General features: G+C 41.7%; 1 protein-coding gene across 8 annotated transcripts in view; it reads right to left on the reverse strand.

Moving 5' to 3' along the window:
* The window catches only part of LOC147027127 (uncharacterized), a 389,612-nt gene that overhangs the window by 78,052 nt on the left and 292,801 nt on the right, over positions 1-18,759 (reverse strand). For all 8 annotated transcript variants that reach the window (XR_015058689.1, XM_085883308.1, XM_085883307.1 and 5 more), the window contains 4 exons: positions 12,360-12,413; positions 11,367-11,474; positions 9,347-9,400; positions 5,449-5,556 (listed from right to left, as the gene is read on the reverse strand). Coding sequence is in view for 7 of the 8 variants with exons in the window: in XM_085883308.1 (XP_085739434.1) it covers positions 5,449-5,556; positions 9,347-9,400; positions 11,367-11,474; positions 12,360-12,413 (324 nt within the window). In the remaining variant the exon portion in view is untranslated. The remainder of the gene's footprint in view (positions 1-5,448; positions 5,557-9,346; positions 9,401-11,366; positions 11,475-12,359; positions 12,414-18,759) is intronic.

An 18,759-nucleotide genomic window follows, 5' to 3' on the forward strand; every position in this document is an offset into this window, starting at 1 on the left:
GCATATTCCCATTTACCTCTGCCAGCCCCAGGTCCATGCATACCATCATTTGTCTCATCATCTCCACCATCTGGTTCATGTCAAATGGCTTTGGCGAAGCCGATCTGCTATGATCGAGTATGGATCCGATCGGGATTGCCAGGTCCTCCGGGAGGGAAATTTGATGTAGGGGGTGCGCAAGAATTGTCACTGTCACAGTTGCCCCCAATGTTACCTCTGGACATGGCTGCAGGGAATGATCTCCCTCAAAGCTGTCGTCCTGAGTGATGGAATCCTCCAACATTGTTTCAGAACCCATCTGAACCAGCTTGTCTTGGTCCACCATGGTCCGTATCGATGATTAACTAAAATTTGTATCCTGCTCTCAATTTCGGCGGGAAGGGTGTGTGTGTGCGGGAAGGGTGTAAAAAAAAAAAAAAAAATCTTCTTCTTCTTCTTTCGGCTGCTCCCTTTTTAGGGGTCGCCACAGCGGATCATCCGTATGATCCGCATAGTGATTTGGAACATGTTTTACGCCGGATGCCCTTCCTGACGCAACCCTGGTCGCCTCTTACGACACAGGGATATGGTACACCTATTTTAACCGGGGTATACACCGGCCCAGTATACTGGTACTCATTTCGCTGACCTCGGAAGGATGACAGGCTGAGTGAACCCCCTGGTGTATTAATTCAGTGGCCCAACGGGGATTGAACTCAGGACCTTTTGGATCCCAAGCCGCTGCCCTAACACCAGGCTATATATATATATATATATATATATATATATATATATATATATATATATAAATATATATATATATATATATATATATATATATATATATATATATATATATATATATATATATATATATATATATACCGGGTGTAGTGGCGTGCACATGTAATCCGGCTACTCGGAGACTTTGGTTGGAGGATCGTTTGAGGACGCGCGCTCTGCGCTGGGCCGCGCTATGAGAGGGTGGAGGGCAGCCCGGAATCATGGCGAAACCCAATCCTTATCCGTGTCGTAAGAGGCGACCAGGGTTGCGTAAGGAAGGGCATCCGGCGTAAAAAACCTATGCCAAATCAGTATGCGGATCATAACGGATAATCCGCTGTGGCGACCCCTAACGGGAGCAGCCGAAAGACGAACACCAACATATGTATGTATATATGTATATGTACCAACATATGTGTGTGTGTGTGTGTAAATATATATGAAACTGCTGACACTGCTGTCCTGTGAGCCGCCTATCATGCAATCTGTTGACTCTCTGAAACTTGTCTTCTGATTATGTTGTGGCTTTGGGTCTGCCAGACATCTTCCTGTCAGAGTTTCCTCCAGTTTCCAAGTGCTTTTTGATGGTGTAGGAAACTGTACTCACTGACACCTTGGTTTCTTTGCAATTTCTCGAAAGAAAAGACCTACACTTTTAAAGGCTATAATGGTCTGTCTGTCTTCCTTTGTTAAATGTCTGTTTCTCACCATTATGATAGCAATATTCTTCTTCCTGCAGTGCAATATTGTCCAAATAATGCTTCAGAGGGTGCAGCAACACAGTCTGTTCCAGCACTGCTTTCATGCAGACTGAGGGTTTGTAAGTAATCAACAAAAGTTGGGACACCTGTAGGAATTGTTTGCATCAACTTTCAAGGCTTAATTTACTTCCATTGCTGCAGAACAGCTGCAGTTGTTAACCCATTACTTGTTCCCTGAAAAGGGGCTTTTTTTTAACAACTCTGAAATCTTATATATTATTTCCGAGTTTGTGGTTTCGTGTCGCGCTATCTTCGACTTTGTTCTGCGCTCGAGTAACGTGATGTTCGGCGTACATTATCTCAAAGACCATATGAGGTGCATGGTACAAAAAAGTAAATAAAATGGTTCTGAAAATCAGTTCCTTTCTCAAACACACCCACCCCAACATGTCGCGCAGAGCGTGGGTTATGCTAGTTTCCATTATTTTTCAGTTTTCGCTAACCTAAACTTTTTTTAACCTCTGGCAGTTTACTGCTTAGCTTTGTACCATTTCAGGTTATTCACTGGACTTGAACTGCTTAAATTTCAGTAAAAACTGGAAAAATGGGGGTGTTCTAAAACTTTTAACCGGCAGAGCACAAAAATATATATATATATATATATATATATATATATATATATATATATATATATATATATATATATATATTCAAAATACCCTTCAAAAATACCTCTCGCTATGTAATTCAAAACACCTCACTGCACTGGAAAATGTGGGTACAGGAATACTGAACTGTAAATGGTGGAAACTTGTAATACCTTCTCTCACCTGGAGTGGTACGACAAGATACACATTTACAGAGAAAACTTGCACCCTCCTACCCACAAAACAACTTGAATGCCTCTTATATAACCAAATTTTGTCATCCATTTTTAATAACACTGTAAATCTGTCTCTGGAAATGTCGTGACAGTAGATACAATCGTATGTGCATGCAATAAAATAATAACCATTCCTTTCATGTTTTGAGGCTGATAAGCTGCCAAGGCAGTTTGATTTGGCTAAGGAGTGCAGTTCTGGATGGGTCACCACTCTGACCTGGGATACTCAAATGGCGTATTACCCCAGTAAGCTGGTATTCATTTTACCAACATCAGAATGTTGACAGGCTGAGTCAACCCACCTGGTGTTATTTCAATGGACCAATAGGGGCTCAAACACAAGGACCTGAGATCTTAAGCCAGCCACCCCGTTAAGCCAACACCAGGCTTACATGCATACAATAGTCTCCCTCAAAAGGTACTGACGGCATAAACAGTAAATAGTTATAAAATTGAGCTTGATAAGTTTCTAGAAGTTGTTGGGGTGGGGTGGTACTTTTGGATATTGGCATGATTGCACAGGCTTGATGGGCCGAATGGCCTCCTCCTGTGTTGAAGCTCCTTGTAAAACTAAGATTTAACTCACAAAATCCACAAAAAGCGCACAAATAATAGTCCAATGGACTCGGTGGCATTGTGATTCGAGCATCAACTCTAAGCCTGTGAGGTTGTTCAAGAACTTATGAATGCTTCGTGCCGCCTCCTCGAATTTGAAACATTGTCCTCACTTGGGGAATTGAGTAACGTAGCAGGTCATTCCAAATATTCTACACTAACAGCAATGGAGAATCATCACTGAAGTGATACTCGTGTTAATAATGGGTCAGCATTTTGAGGGCAGAGCATGGATATACCTCGTGGGTAGCTCTACCATTCATATGACATCATTAACGATCAAGCAGTCATTTCTCCGGGGAGTACAAACAAATTCATCTCCTTCAAAATGAAGGGGAACTGGACTTGTTTAATAAAAAAATAGTCGTTAAATCGGTTATAAACGTTGTTTTGAAATCCTGGCTTTGTTTTCATGTCTATTTATTATTAACTAGTATTTGCTGGAGAGATTTTGCATTAAAGACTGTCCTTCAATTGTTGATAGAGAATGTTTTTCTTTACTCAGAAAGATAACTCAGGTGCAGCTACTTTGACGTTTTTTTTCTCTCCGACCTAATTTTCAAATTTCCATCATGGTTGTTTATTCGACTATATATAGGGGGTCGTCCAATTTTTTTTCCCCACCTTTTCAAACTGCGCTCAAAGCAAAAACACGATTTATCTTCGAAATGCATCAGAAAACTCACCCACCATTGGGACACTGGCTGGACAGTAAATAACAAGGACAAATGTGTCCAAGAGCCGCGTCCTAAAGGTTTTGTCTTCACCAGAAGAAGAACAAGAACAAGAAGAGGAAGAAGAAGAAAAAGAAAAAAACAAACAACAACAACAAGAAAAACAACAACTTCCGATATTTCGTCACGTGCCTTGATTGAGCCAATAGCTCGCGAGAACCGTCATGGACGATTGTCGTTCATGACGAGAAAATAGTGTATTTACGAAATTACAATATATTAAGTGGAATAATTTTTAAATAGCAACATGAGCTTTTCGAAACTTTAAAGCAAATGTCCGAATATATTTAAAAGTTCATGATAGACGCTCTCAAAAGGCACCGTCTATGTGAGGATGTGTACTGGTGTTTAGTATTTAAGGAGATCCGGATCCTGTATATAAAAGAGCCGAGTTCTAAAGGTTTTGTCTTCAGAAGAAGACGAACAAGAAGCCAAACATCTGTGTTGATTTCAATGGCACAGGATCATGCCTTAACAGTTTGGGAAAAAGCTTTTCACCCCATTCCCCCTCCATGCCATATTTCTTAAGTGTGCATTAAAATGGAGAAAATTTATTTCATTTATTATTTACCTCTGCCACCGAAGGTGAAGGAGGTTATGTTTTCACCCCTTTCTGTCTGCTTGCCTGTCTGTTTGTTTGTGTACAGGACATCTCAAAAAGTAGTGGACGGATCCGGATGAAATTTTGTGTGACAGGTTGGGTGTGTGACAAGGACGAACTGATTCGATTTTGGTGAAGATCTGGATCCATATCAGACTACGAGAATTTTTAAAGCGATTCTTCACCATTGAGAGATCGTACTAAAAAGGATATATAGCACGATATTTCAAAAAGTTGTGGACGGATTCGGATGAAACTTGGACACGTTTGGTGTGTGACCACGACGAACTGCATGGACTAATTGATTCGATTTTGGGTAAGATCCGAATCCGGATACGAGAATTATTTAATTCTTAAAGTGATTCTAAACCTTTGAGAGATAGGGCCAAAAACGATATCGTACTGTATAGCATGATATTTCAAAAACGTGTTCGGCCCGATATGTTCTCGTGGATCAGGCATTACGTGGTGGAGGTATGTGCTCCACTGAGTTCCCTTCTAGTTATTATGCTTGTTTCATTCTTGGGAGGCTTAGGGAACTGCAGCAAAGTGGAGCCACCTGCAAAAATTAAAGTGTGAACACATCTGTTTTGTTTTTCTATTCATTAAATGATTTCGATAGTTCATTATATCAGAGTTTTCTTTTCGATAAATAAGTTTAATGTGAATTTTGCATTGTGGAATCATATTAATTTGTAATTGGTCACTGGATTTGACACCAATACAAATATTTATTATGGATCCTCGGCATCAACAAGCTTCATATGTTGAAAAAACAATTTCAAATGGATCACTTCACTGTCATTCGAGCATTTAAATTGCATGAGATGTGGCAATAAATGTGAACTGTTGCTCCGAGCTTGCCAGCTCGATGGCTGAATATTGTATTTTCATTTTTGCCACCCCTATCCCTACCACATTTAGAATCCCATGCGGGCACAGGCAACTTGTCTGGATAAAACAATAAGGTTTCAATATTCTCAGTGTGGAGTCATGTGTATGGCTATTGTTTTATAAATGTCTGAATAAAATTTGTCCTCTTGTTTTCACGAAGAACAAGACAACAATCCCATTAGCATTTTTCTCTGGATCTTTATGTTGGAGCAGAAAATATTTCAAACAATCATAACAAGCTCATGATTGAAGACTCACTGGTGATCCTCTGCTGCCTCTGGATCCTGGAGGACCTTGGTTCCCTTGTAAGCCAGGAGGACCCGGTTCTCCTTCAAGTCCCGTGAAACCTGACGATCCTCTCTCACCCTGTATTACACACAATTGAGAAGTACATCAGCAGCACAAATTGGTTAGACAATGGCATGGTTTGATTATTGATAGATCAATAATTATTCTAAATACACAATGTTTCTCTTCTTCAGATGAAGTCCATCATATCTCTAAATAAGAGTAGGCTCTGGTGTGATGGTGCTGCAGCAAAAATTCCTTGCTGGAGGTTAACCGTATAATTAGCAATACCTGCAGTTTCTGGAGATGCTGGGATGTGAATATAGCAGCAAAGGCAGGATGGGCTGCACGGCCTATATAATTGTGTGTGTGTGTGTGTGTGTGTGTGTGTGTGTGTGTGTGTGTGTGTGTATGTATATATATATATATATATATATATATATATATATATATATATATCTTCCCATGCTGTTGGGCACACAAGGCCACATCTGGTCTTTACTTGTATTTTAAATACCTTGTGATAGATCCATTTAATTTGATTGAAGAAAATCACATAAATACTGATTATTTTAATGGCTGTTTGCATGGAGGATCATAACAGCTCAATACATTTTTATGAGTTATGACTCTGTTCAGCTGAACTTCCACACCATCTTCAATCTAGCTGTTGATATGCAAACCAAGAGGGAAGTAACTCGAGTGTAAGTCACCGAATATATGCTTACAGAATTACTGTGGGTGGTTGCAGTGGTCAGTTAGGGTTGTGGTGCCCGGGGTTAAAGGTCAATACTAGCGCCTTTTCACTTTGTGACTGCTTGGTTTATTTCACATTTGAGTTTTAGTCGAGTGTAACTCCTCTTTTAATCCTGATCGAGAGTTCCTTCAATTGAGTGAAACCCGAGACATGCGCAGGGCTATTCTCATGTTCTTCAATGTGTAGGTTCAGCTTTCGCCGTACTTTGAACCCTTCTTCCTTTCCAAAGGCAGATTTGTCGTTCTGGAAGAGCTTTTAATGGAAGCAGTGAGAGCTCCTTTTTACGGAGAGAAAAAAACAACCATGTCCCACATACTCTCTCAGAATTTCTCAACCTTTTGAAAAACCAATCTTTTGACATGGACCAATTGTATTTTATCAAAAGGGAAAGGTCCATCTTCGTTTTGTATATTGAAAGGACCACGCCTAACTAATTCGGTTCTTAAATGCTCTTCCATAGGAAAAGACCAACTTCCAACATCACGTAAGACAATGGTATGCATTTGTTTCCTATTGTCCAGCTTGTTCATTGTCTGTTTCATCTAATTGCCGCTCCAGCTCACCCTCTTGTCCAATATTGCCATTAATTTGTTAATCAGTTCCATCCAGTCTTCCATGTTGTTCAAACCTTTGAACAACTTGTATGCCCTCATTTACTTCAGTGACTGTCTTTGTTTCTTTTTTTTTCATCTTTTCTTTGTCCAACCCGTTATAAAGTGCTCCAGCACTATATTGTGCTTCCCATATGAGTCTCTCTCTTCTCATAAGCTGATCCAGTTGACTTTGAACTCATAATGTAAATATTTCTGAAAAAAGTCAGTTCAAAATTATTGAAATATTAATTTGAAAATGAAAAAAGCTACATCTTGGGTAAATCGGGTAGATCTGGGTAACATAAACAAATACACAGAATGCCCTACCCATTCACTACTTTGCCAAATGTGAAAAAAAAAACACAATGTGACAAAATACATTGCAATTAAAATTTATCTGCATTAATTTATTGGTGAGAAAGTCAAGTAGGGGAGACGAATGGGGTAATTAAAAATGTTTTTAGCGATTGGAGAGATCATCAAATCACTTACCATTGTCTCGCAAAATACTTCTGATAAGTTAATAATCAAGGGGTGACCAGTAAGTTGTAGGCCTGAGTAGAAAAGACAATGGTATTGGCTGTAATTTGGCCATGGGCCGTGGACGGCTTTCAAACCCAGGCTAGACAGCTTAGAGCTGAGTGTGCGTACCTTTAGGCATTCCTGCCATCCTAACACACTCGCTGAGGCCTCTCACTATGTTTGCACTTCTGGCCAGACCCTGCGAGCGCCAGTGCTTTCTTCGTTTTTTCCTCACACACCTGTCCTCCCCATGCGTCATATGTCATGGCATATCTTGTGTGTACATGCGGGCTGGGCTTAAGGAAACTCTACTCATGAAAGAGAAAGAAAATTAAGAAAAAGCACTGATTACAATTATCCTCGGATGGCCGCCCACATTATAATGAGCGTGAAATTATAGGAAAGTATGGATTCCAATCCAAGATGTCAAAAGGAAAAGAGAGGCAGACAAGGAAGTTAAAGAACTTATTTGACACGGGATCCCGCCCGTCACCAATTGGGCTCGAACGACGTGAGACATCTGGATCTGATCGACACGTAATTACGAAATAACAGTCCAACAATAACCCCTCCATCCCTTCGGTCTATGGGTGATCTCCATATTTGAGAATGCAAAACCTCATCTCTTCGCAGATTCACAAGACAATTAGATAAGATATGAGATTTCAAGTGGCCGACAAACCCATAATTACTAATATGGATGTATTTATTGTGCGGAGGTGATTATGACTTCATTTTCATCCGGTTTAACATTTTTCATAATTACTCTAAACATCGACATGGCACGTACCACAGAGTTAAAAATGCAAAATGAAATGGAGCATGAAAGTTTTTTGAGGGGTGGGGGGAGGGGGTGTTATTTGGCGCCTCATCCACACTCGCATTTGGGGTGGTAGCCCAGTCTGCCCCCACTCCCATCCCCATCACGTCACCTAAGGGTGGCTCAGATATTAAAAAATGGACCCTGTTTGAAACTCAATTTGTAACATTGACAGGCAGTAATCAACATACAATGCAGCTGATAATTTATAAATTTCAATGGGCTTCATGTTTTCATCGACTTGAAATTAAACAAGCTCAAATGACCTAAGATCCTCGTCCTCTTAATGATGACGTCATAAAAACGAATATGACGTCAATGTGATGTATCAGGTTTGCGATAAATTATCTGTGCTAATGCCCGGCTTGATTCCCGAAAGCAAAATTCAAACAGCTTGCCAAGTTTCAAGACAATGGTGTCGGCGATTTCCATTAGCGGTGATATTATGACGTCAACTTTTTTCTAGGAAGAATTTCCAAAATCAGAGATGGTTACTGCCTGTACGTGGGCTTTCTGCATATACATGGCAAGTTTCACGAAGATCCGATGAGAACTCTGGGTTGTGAAACAAAAAATGTCAAAAAATAGGAATGACGTCATAAAAATTGATATGACGTCATATTGTTGTATCATATGTGTAGTAATTCATCTCTGCTAATGCCCTGTTCGATTCCCGCAAACAGAATTCAAAAAGCTTGCCTAGTTTCGGAGATAAATTTTTAGGCGATTTCCATTAGCGGAGATATTTTGACATCATAACTTTTTTTGTAGGAGGAATTTTCAAAATCGGAGATCGTTTCTGTCTGCACAGGGTATTTTTACATATATATGCCAAGTTTCAGGAGGTTTCGATGAAAACTGTAGGCTGTGAAACAAAAAAGTCCACAAGAAGAAGATGAAGAACAACAATGTGAGTAAGACTTAGAGATCCTCCACGAGGATCGAAAAATAAATAGCTGTTCCACCATTCTATTACTTCACTTGCCACCATCTTGATTTTTTTTTGCAATAATGCAAGAAACACATGATTAAGGATAATGGTTGCGAACATTATAGAGATAAATTAGGTGAAAAAATAATGTACATGTAGTACTCTGCCTTTTACAAACAAAAGCCAAGGTCAAATTTGACACACAAGCTTATTATAAGGGAGTTGTAAGTACCATAACAGGGTACCTTTTTCCCTGGGTTGCCTATTTCTCCACGTTTTCCTGGTTTGCCTTCTTGTGCCTGGAAAACAAATTTGGTTAACATCATTACAACTATTACAATTTTTTCTTCATAACATACGAGCACATCAATTCCCACATCACAAATCAAAGGTTTTAATAGGAACATGAGCAGGCCAACCTGACAAACACATCGAAAAACTTAAATATAAACTCGATTACTAATTGCAGCACTGCTTGCAAAATATATTTTAAACATTTTTATGGCAATTTTAAAATTTTTATTTCAACAAGAACTCTAAAGCACTTCTCATATATATATATATATATATATATATATATATATATATATATATATATATATATATATATATATATATATATATATATATATATATATATATGTTTTTAGTTTGAATGAATCTGCTGCGACTGCGAAGTGAATATTTTGCTGATGACAAATGCAGAAAGCAACAACATATAGTTGGCCACGTGTGAAAACTGGATCACACAGGTACACTCCAACTCCATGGAAACATTTATTTTGAGCCTTATTTTTTTATTGTCATGCCAAAGGTGGGCTGCATTGGGAACTGATGTCGTTGCCAAACAAATGCTGCAATGTTATGCCAGAAATTAGCTCAGTTTTGTGTCATCCTGTAATTGTTATCTGCAGTAGTCATTCCTTAATGATTACGGTCGACCCTACTATATTTTCACACTACTCAGCCTTGACAACTAAAGCTAAAACCGAAAATTACGTACAAAACCCTTCATTTATTACTCAATTTGCTCATCGCTTTATTTGGGCAGTGTATTGCAACAGCTGCTTCGATCGCTCCTGAAAATAAAAATAACCCGGGTTACGTATATGAAACAAAAACATACCTACTGCAAATGTACAGACATAATACATCATGGTTATATAGCTCAGATAGATTGCAATTGTACTGGCCCAGAGGCTGACACCAGAGGCCTGAATCCTGAGACCTACACCAATTATCACCTACACAAGGCCCGTGGCAATGTTTCGATATGTGATGATCCTTTTTTTAACAGTTGTTTTACACTGAATGGAAAAGTTGTGGGGCACGGCAATTCTGAATACTGCATGAGACTTCCTCAAATGCCTGTGGCTTACTAAAGCACCATCATGGGGGAAGTATGATTTTCCTGCTTCCAACTGATTGTGCACGGAGTTAGGGCAGCTGTCTAGCCAATGGGTTTGAAGGCTTCATTATGTTTTTAATATACAAGATGTCTGTTAATGATTTTATGTATTTCTTTGGTGACAAATCTGGTTGCAACATCACAAAAAGGACGAGTCTGGAGACGGCAATGGTTCATGAGCAATGTACACGGTTCGCCTGTTTTATTTTTTGACCTTCAAGGGGACGCCATGGGCAAAGTGGCGGGAATCGGGAAAAACGTAAATGATGAAAGTTGTAGTACTCGAAGAGCACTACTTGCATACCAACTTTCATTCGAAACAGTTGAAAACCCGAGGAGCTCGATGCCCAATTTATTGATTTTTTTGACATTTTCTAAGTTCGTGACCTTGTGACCTTTACCTTGGGATGAAAATGAAAAAAATCAAGCTCCGTGGGGCTATGCAGGTGCCATTGGGCTAACCAAATACCAAAACCCCTGCCAAATTCGACAAAGATCCTGCCTCGGAGAAGATGTAACTTTAAACCAGCTACCCCCCTAAAAACACATGTTCTTTGGGCATGGCTCAACCCATAATGGGCGCAGCAGCCCATTCTCAGGAAAACACAACCAGATCATGAAAGAAACCTCACACCCTAATTTTATCAAGATCGGATCAAAACCCACGGAGCAATTCACGGGAGAGACAGACAGACAGACAGACACACACACACCCATAACAAATATCGTGGTCACTTACTGACTCATCAACCAATAATGGGTAAGTTAAAAAAAGGAAGTTTTACCTCCTATTGTGTCATTACAAGGCAGAAGATTATTGGCATTTGAAGGAGCATGGAGGTATTAGGTATACTGACCGGCATTCCCGGGATGCCTGGTGGTCCAGTGATACCTTTCTTTCCTGGAGATCCAATATCTCCTCGATCTCCAGATTCTCCAGGTGGTCCTGGATCCCCCCTCTCTCCCTAAAAAAACAACAACTTCAAGCTTCACTTGTAGTCTGGTACTCTAATAAACGTGACATCTCATTTGCAAATTAAATGAACAAGTAAATTGTGAAATAATGAATGATCATGAAACAAAGCAAAAATAAATCCAAGCAACAATGGTCCTTCTTCTTCTTCTTCTTCTTCTTCTTCTTCTTCTTCTTCTTCTTCTTCTTCTTCTTCAATATGGCACCTGGCTGCCAGGTAGCTATCCTTTTGTTCAGGTGCACCTATGCTACTGATGCTGTGCCCCTATACCAATACACTGGTACCCATTTTGTCAACCTCAGAACGATGACAGGCTGAGTCAACCCCACCTGGTGTTAATTCAGTGGCTAACATGGCTTGAACTCAGGATACTAAGATCCGAAGGAAGCCACCCTAACCACGAAGCCAACACCAGGCAACAATGGTCCTATAGAAAGGACACACCAGAACAGTTCATTGAGGGTTTGTTGATTTTACAATTGACTAAAAATCAAGGAAGAAAACAGAAGAAAGAAGAAGGTAACTTTGATTGTGTTGATGATGAGGTGATGGTGGTTGTGCATATCTGCTACAGGTGTCAGTGATAACAATAAGAATGGTGCTGCACCTTTTACATTTGAGATCAAAAGGATATTGCTCACCAGATTAAAAACAGGCCCTGTAACCTTGTAGCTTGCCTGAGCTGACACGGGCATGTAAACCCTGCAAAAAATGTTCTGTAGAAATACTGCAGAACTCAATACAGTACTTCTATAATGCACAATAGTACAAATTCTATGGAATTATACAGAACATTTTTTGCAGGGAAGCATTTATGTAATGCTTCTTTATAATAGAATATTGATGGAATTAATTATTTGCCTGAATAATCCTCACCTTTATGGCATCCATTCCTTGTGGGCCACTGTCTCCAAGAGAACCAGGCAAACCCTAATTGCAGAAAAAGAAATAACAAAAAAAAAAATGCCACTTTTCAGAAACGGAAATTAATCTTCGTGTTTTATGTGCATCATTTGTTGTGGTTAGAAAAGTAATAATAATTATGAGTAGTGGCAATAGTATACGTAGTGATAATTGACAAGATACAACAGCTTATGACAAATATAAACAACAGGAAAATAAGTATTCCTCTTATGTGACAAGGACGAATTGATTGGATTTTGATGACGATTCAGATCTGGTTCCAGATACTAGAATTTTTCGTGATTCTTCATCATTGAGAAATAGGGCCAAAAACAATATGTAACATCCATCCACTGGGACCATACTATATGCAGTGTTGGTGCTGCCGAAGCAGTTTCCATGGTTATCCGACACAATCCTGGACGAGTCGCCGCTCCGACACAGTATATCAGCAAGCTGGCACTCATTTTGCCGACCTCGGAAGGATGACAGGCAGAGTCAACCCCACCTGGTATTAATTCAACAGCCAAGGGGGATTTGAACTCAGGATCCTGGGATCCCAAACCCACCACCCTAACCATTAAGCCAACACCAGGCATATACATAACAGGAAATCTCAAAAATTTGTGGAAGGATTCAGCCAAAACGTGGTGGACATCTTGGATGTCCAACAAGGAAAAATTGATGAGATTTTGATGAGCATCCAGACAATATAACTTTTTAAATGATTCTTCACCATTGTGAGATAGGGCCACAAATGACATGTGTAGCACAATATCACAGAACATTGTGGAGGGTATATGACAAAACTTGGTGGATAGGTTGAGTAGGTGACAAGAACAAGCCGATTAGATTTTGGCCAAGGGATATCTGATCTATTTTTTTTTTGGCTAATGGCTTTTTGATATATTTTTGGCTAATGCTGATCCAGCCTATCAGTGGGATATCAGTCCGGACATATTCCAGTCTATCAGTTCGGTTGCAGTTCCAGCCAAGATCTCATCTTTAACCTCTCTGATCTCTCAATCAAGGCCGCTGCCGATAAATCAAACAACATCTGTTTAACAGAATCCTTCCTCCCATAGGAGGCCCCTGACACCTTAGTGTCTCTCCCCGGTTATTGTCTCCTCCGATTTGACAGGCCTGAATCATACCTCAGTGGTGGAGCTGAACTTTGCATTAATAACTCAATTTCTCACTGCCCTTGCACTGATAGTAAGCCTCTCAACCCCAGGGAATACTTTTGGCTGCGACTTCCCCTCCGCTCCCACCTCCTGTTCATCTGTGTGTTGTATCATCCTCCAAACAGTGACAACTCTATCTATATCTATCTACCTCCCCCTCTCTCTCTCTCTCTCTCTCTGACAAGAAGCACAACCCTTTAACAACTCATTGCAACTCTCTCTTCCCCACATGTGGCAATTTCATTGTCACCATACAAATTTGCTGGGTGTTGGTACCTCTCTCACAAGCCATGGCGCTTCTGCAAATGACTTCTGTGGCTCCATGTGACTGACTCAATCTGTGAACTTTCCAACCTGGATTTTTCCCAATGGCAAGTCCTCCCGTCTGGACTTGGTGATGACATTTTCCCACAAATATCTCCTGCTCTTCCTTTGCTCCAATTGGTTCATATTATCATATGATCATGTGCTTGTGAGAGTAAACATCTTTCTGGAAATTCTCAGAGACCTGCAGCAACTCTGCTTGTGAGAAGGCTGAATGACAATTCTGTGTTTGCTTCCAAATCTTTTCTCCCCAACCCCTCATGCTCAGTACCCATCCTTCTCTATCATACCCAAATGCTCCGAGACTGTCTTTTGCACCTGAGAAGGTGAACAAGGTTCTTTCAACACTCGACTCCGACTCTGCTACTGGACCAGACGGTATCAGCTCACATTCTGCTCTTGCACATCCTCACTCTGTCCTTTCCACCTCTGTGCTATTATTTGCTCTATATCATCTTCAATCTGCTTGGAAATCTGCCAACTTCATTGCATTACATAAAAAGGTGCAAAAACGGATACAGACTTATCAGCTTACTTGCAATCATTAGCAAGGTTGTGGAATCCATCATCGCAGGTGTAATGAAATCCTGTCTTTTCTCCAACAACCTCATCACAGATCACCAATTTGGTTTCAGACCATGTCACTTCACCTTGGATATTCTGCTTCAACAGAGCCAACAATGGATGGAAGACCTCAATGTTAGACATGAGATCAGGGCTATCTCTCAGCACATATCTCTTGCTTTTGATACAGTCTGGCATCCTGCCTTACTCGACAAATCCTCTGATTATGCCATTCAAGGCAAACTCCACACATGGCTTACTGACTTCCTCTACTCTCGCAGCTAAAGTGTGGCACTCAACAAAATCCTTTCATCATCTCTCGCTGTCAAGGCTGGAGTTCCCCAAGGCAGTGTTTTGAACCCAGTCCTATTCCTGATCTTAATAAATGAGCTCTCTGACTGGAAAATCCCCTTTGCTTATTTGCTGATGACTCCATCCTCTGCCATGACATATCTCATCCTTCTGACAGACAGGAAGCATCCTCTTCCGTCTCCGCAGACCTTGACAAAATCACAAAATGGTCAAACACAATTTTGCTTATATATCCATGTTGGCCCACCTTTGCTTATGCCATTTCCCATCATCTATGATGATGTATACCATCATCTATCCCATCATCATCATCTATATATACATCAGGGTGGTCCTTAGTTCGGGGGTAAATTTTCGAATTCATTTATTTTAAGCTCCAACCCCGGGAATTCGTTGGAATAGTCTAGAAAGCTCTTCTGGTGTTTTTATTTCAAATTCCAACAACATTTACCCCTCCCTCATCGACCTTGAAGTTAAGCCTCAGTTTCTCGGGGCGGCTGACATTAGAACGACGACGTATCGACCTGTGCTGAACATTAAAACACTCCTGTAATGTCCAATTGTCTCTTTTGATGCGATACGTCGATCTGTGCGTTTGTGTAATGTGTATTACTCGTTCTTCTCACCGCCCCCCCCTAACAATTTTTTTTTTCCAGGGTGAAACTTCAAGGTCGATGAGGGAGGGGTAAATGTTGTCCGATCAGAAAAAAAAGTTCACCAGGAGAGTTTTCTCCACTATTCCAATGAATCCTGGGGGTTGGAGCGTAGAAAATCTGAAGTTGAGGAATAAGGACCACCCTACCAGGACATGTCTGGAGATAAACACAGTCCAGAGACAAACACCGCCAAGACACGTCTGGAGATAAACACCGCCTGGAGACAAACACCACCCTGAGACATTCGGAGACAAACACCGCCCAGCCACGTCCATAGACAAACAACGCCCAGAAGCGTTCAGAGCAAACACCGCCCAGAAGCGTCCGAGGCCAAGCCATCCAGAGACAAACACTGTTTGGACATTTCTGTTGATAAACTCCTGTCCAGACATAAACCCTGCCTGGACATGCCCAGAGACAAACACTGCGTAGACACATCTGGAGACAAATACAGACACGTCAGAGACAAATACAGACACGTCCGGAGACAAACACCCCCCAGACATGTCTGGAGACAAACAAACACCTCCCGGACATGTCCAGAGACAAACGGACATGTCCGGAGACAAACACTGCTCGGACAGGTCGATAGACAACAAACACTGCCCGGACAGGTCCATAGACAAACACCGTCCGGGACAAACACCGCCTGGACATATCCAGAAACAAACACCACCCAGACACACCCGGAGAGAAACACCTTCTGGAGACAAACACCGTCTGGAGACAAACACTGAATAGCCACATCTGGAGACAAACACAGACAAGTCCGGAGACAAACAACCACCACCCGGACAGGTCCGTAGACAAACAAACACTGCCCAGAGACAAACAAACACTGCCCAGAGACAAACAACCACCACCCGGACAGGTCCGTAGACAAACAAACACTGCCCAGAGACAAACAAACACTGCCCAGAGACAAACAAACACCACCTGGACACATCGAGAGACAAACACCGTCCAGATATAAACAACGCACACAATGTCCGAAGCCAAATTCCATCCAGAGACAAACATCGCCCAAGGCAGAAACGTCACATGGACACATCTGGAGAGGGGGGAGAGAGAGAGGGAGAGAGAGGGGAGAGAGAGGGGAGAGAGAGAGGGAGAGAGAGAGAGAGAGAGAGAGAGAGAGGGAGAGAGAGAGAGGGGGGGAGAGAGAGAGAGAGAGAGAGAGAGAGAGAGAGGGGGGGAGAGAGGGGGGAGAGAGAGGGAGAGAGGGGGGGAGAGAGGGGGGGGAGAGAGGGGGAGAGAGGGGGGGAGAGAGGGGGGGAGAGAGGGGGGAGAGAGGGGGAGAGAGGGGGGGAGAGAGGGGGAGAGAGGGGGGAGAGAGGGGGGGAGAGAGGGGGGGAGAGAGGGGGGAGAGAGGGGGGAGAGAGGGGGGAGAGAGGGGGGAGAGAGGGGGGAGAGAGGGGGGAGAGAGGGGGAGAGAGGGGGGAGAGAGGGGGGAGAGAGGGGGGGAGAGAGGGGGGAGAGAGGAGAGAGAGAGAGAGAGAGAGAGAGAGAGAGAGAGAGAGAGAGAGAGAGAGAGAGAGAGAGAGAGAGAGAGAGAGAGAGAGAGAGAGAGAGAGAGAGCAAGAGAGAGAGAGAGCAAGAGAGAGAGAGAGAGAGCAAGAGAGAGAGAGCGAGAGCAAGAGAGAGAGAGAGAGAGAGAGAGCAAGAGAGAGCAAGAGCGAGAGAGAGGGCAAGAGAGAGAGAGAGAGAGAGAGAGAGAGAGAGAGAGAGACAGACACAGAGACAGACAGAGAGACAGGCGGGTGGGGGAAGGGGAGTTAGCAGAGTGAAATTTTTATGCTGTATGAAACACACACACACACACACACACACACACACACACACACACACACACACACACACACACACACACACACACACACACACACACACACACACACACACACACACACACACACACACACACACACACACACACACACACACACACACACACACACACTTATTGGCCGATATCAGCAAATTTTCAGGAATCGGCAGATTGGAGTCAGTGTGATTACCGACTACAGTACACACTGGATACAACCCAAAAATCTTGAGTAGCTTTCACCCTTGTTTTGGGGGAATTTGAATAAATAAATTAAGCAAACACCATTGTATTATATACGTTTCAAGGAGATGTGCATAAATATTAATCTTTATAAACAGGTGGTAAAAGTCGTGTTACCGGTGGAAAAAAATTTATTTCTGTAATTTAGAAAACGTGTTAATACAGCAAATGGCTCATAAATCGGGTGTTATCCAATGTATTTCACTTTGAAACTCACAAAGAGAAGCAAGAAAACATTTGTAAAGCACACCCGCTTCATATCAAATCATGAATTGCTTTGGAAACAGTCACGAGAACAAAGGGAAACGTGATCGTTCGTACGGTGCTGAGGATAAAAAGTAAAACCTCCACCAACCATCATCATCATCATCATCATCATAAGATACGGGATGAAACTTTGCCACCTCGGCAGCCATAACCAAGCATGCAAACACACACTCAGGGAGAGTCCCTTTCCAGATCCAAATATACCCATATGCAGTGCTTCTGGAAAGTCCACACCCCTTTCAAAATTTTCACCTTTTGTTGCCTTTTTGCCTGCAATAATATTGCATTAAATCAGACTTTTTCCACCTTTATATGCACATCATAATCCACCGCTTTCAAGTAAACAAACAAACTCCACAAATTTCAGAAAATTAAATAAAAATACAAAACTACAATATCTTTGTTGTTGGATAAGTGTCCACCCCCCCCCCCCCCCCTGAGCTAATACTTGGTGGAAGCACCTTTGACAGCAATTACAGCTGTGAGTTTGTGGGGATCGGTCTCTACAAACTTTGCACACCTTGATTGGGCAATATTTGCTCATTCTTCTGGACAAAACAGTTCACGCTCAGTCAAGTTGCTTGGGGAGCGTCGATGGAGAGCAATCTTCAAGTCATGTCATAGTCCCTGCTGATGAGAAACATCCCCACAACATGATGCTGCCACCACCATGCTTCACAGGAGAGATGGTATTCTTTAGGTGATGTGCTGTGTTGGGTTTGTGCCAAAAAGTAACGTTTTGCATTTAGACCAAAAATTTCCATATTGGTTTCATCAGACCAAAAAACTTTTTGCCACGTGGCTTCAGAATCTCTGGAGTGTTTTTTTTTTGTATACCTCAAATGGGAGTCAAGGTGGTTTTTTTTTTTTGAGTAATGGCTTCATTTTTGCTACTCCACCATTCAGGCCAGACTTGGGGAGTGCTTGGGATATTGTTGTCACATGCACACAGTGACCATTCTCGTTCAAAGTCGCCATTGGACTCTTGGTGGCCTCTC

Source organism: Eptatretus burgeri, chromosome 5, assembly GCF_056783735.1.
Source record: "Eptatretus burgeri isolate ZD-2024b chromosome 5, Ebu_testis_v1, whole genome shotgun sequence".
In the NCBI taxonomy this organism is placed as follows: Eukaryota; Metazoa; Chordata; class Myxini; order Myxiniformes; family Myxinidae; genus Eptatretus; species Eptatretus burgeri.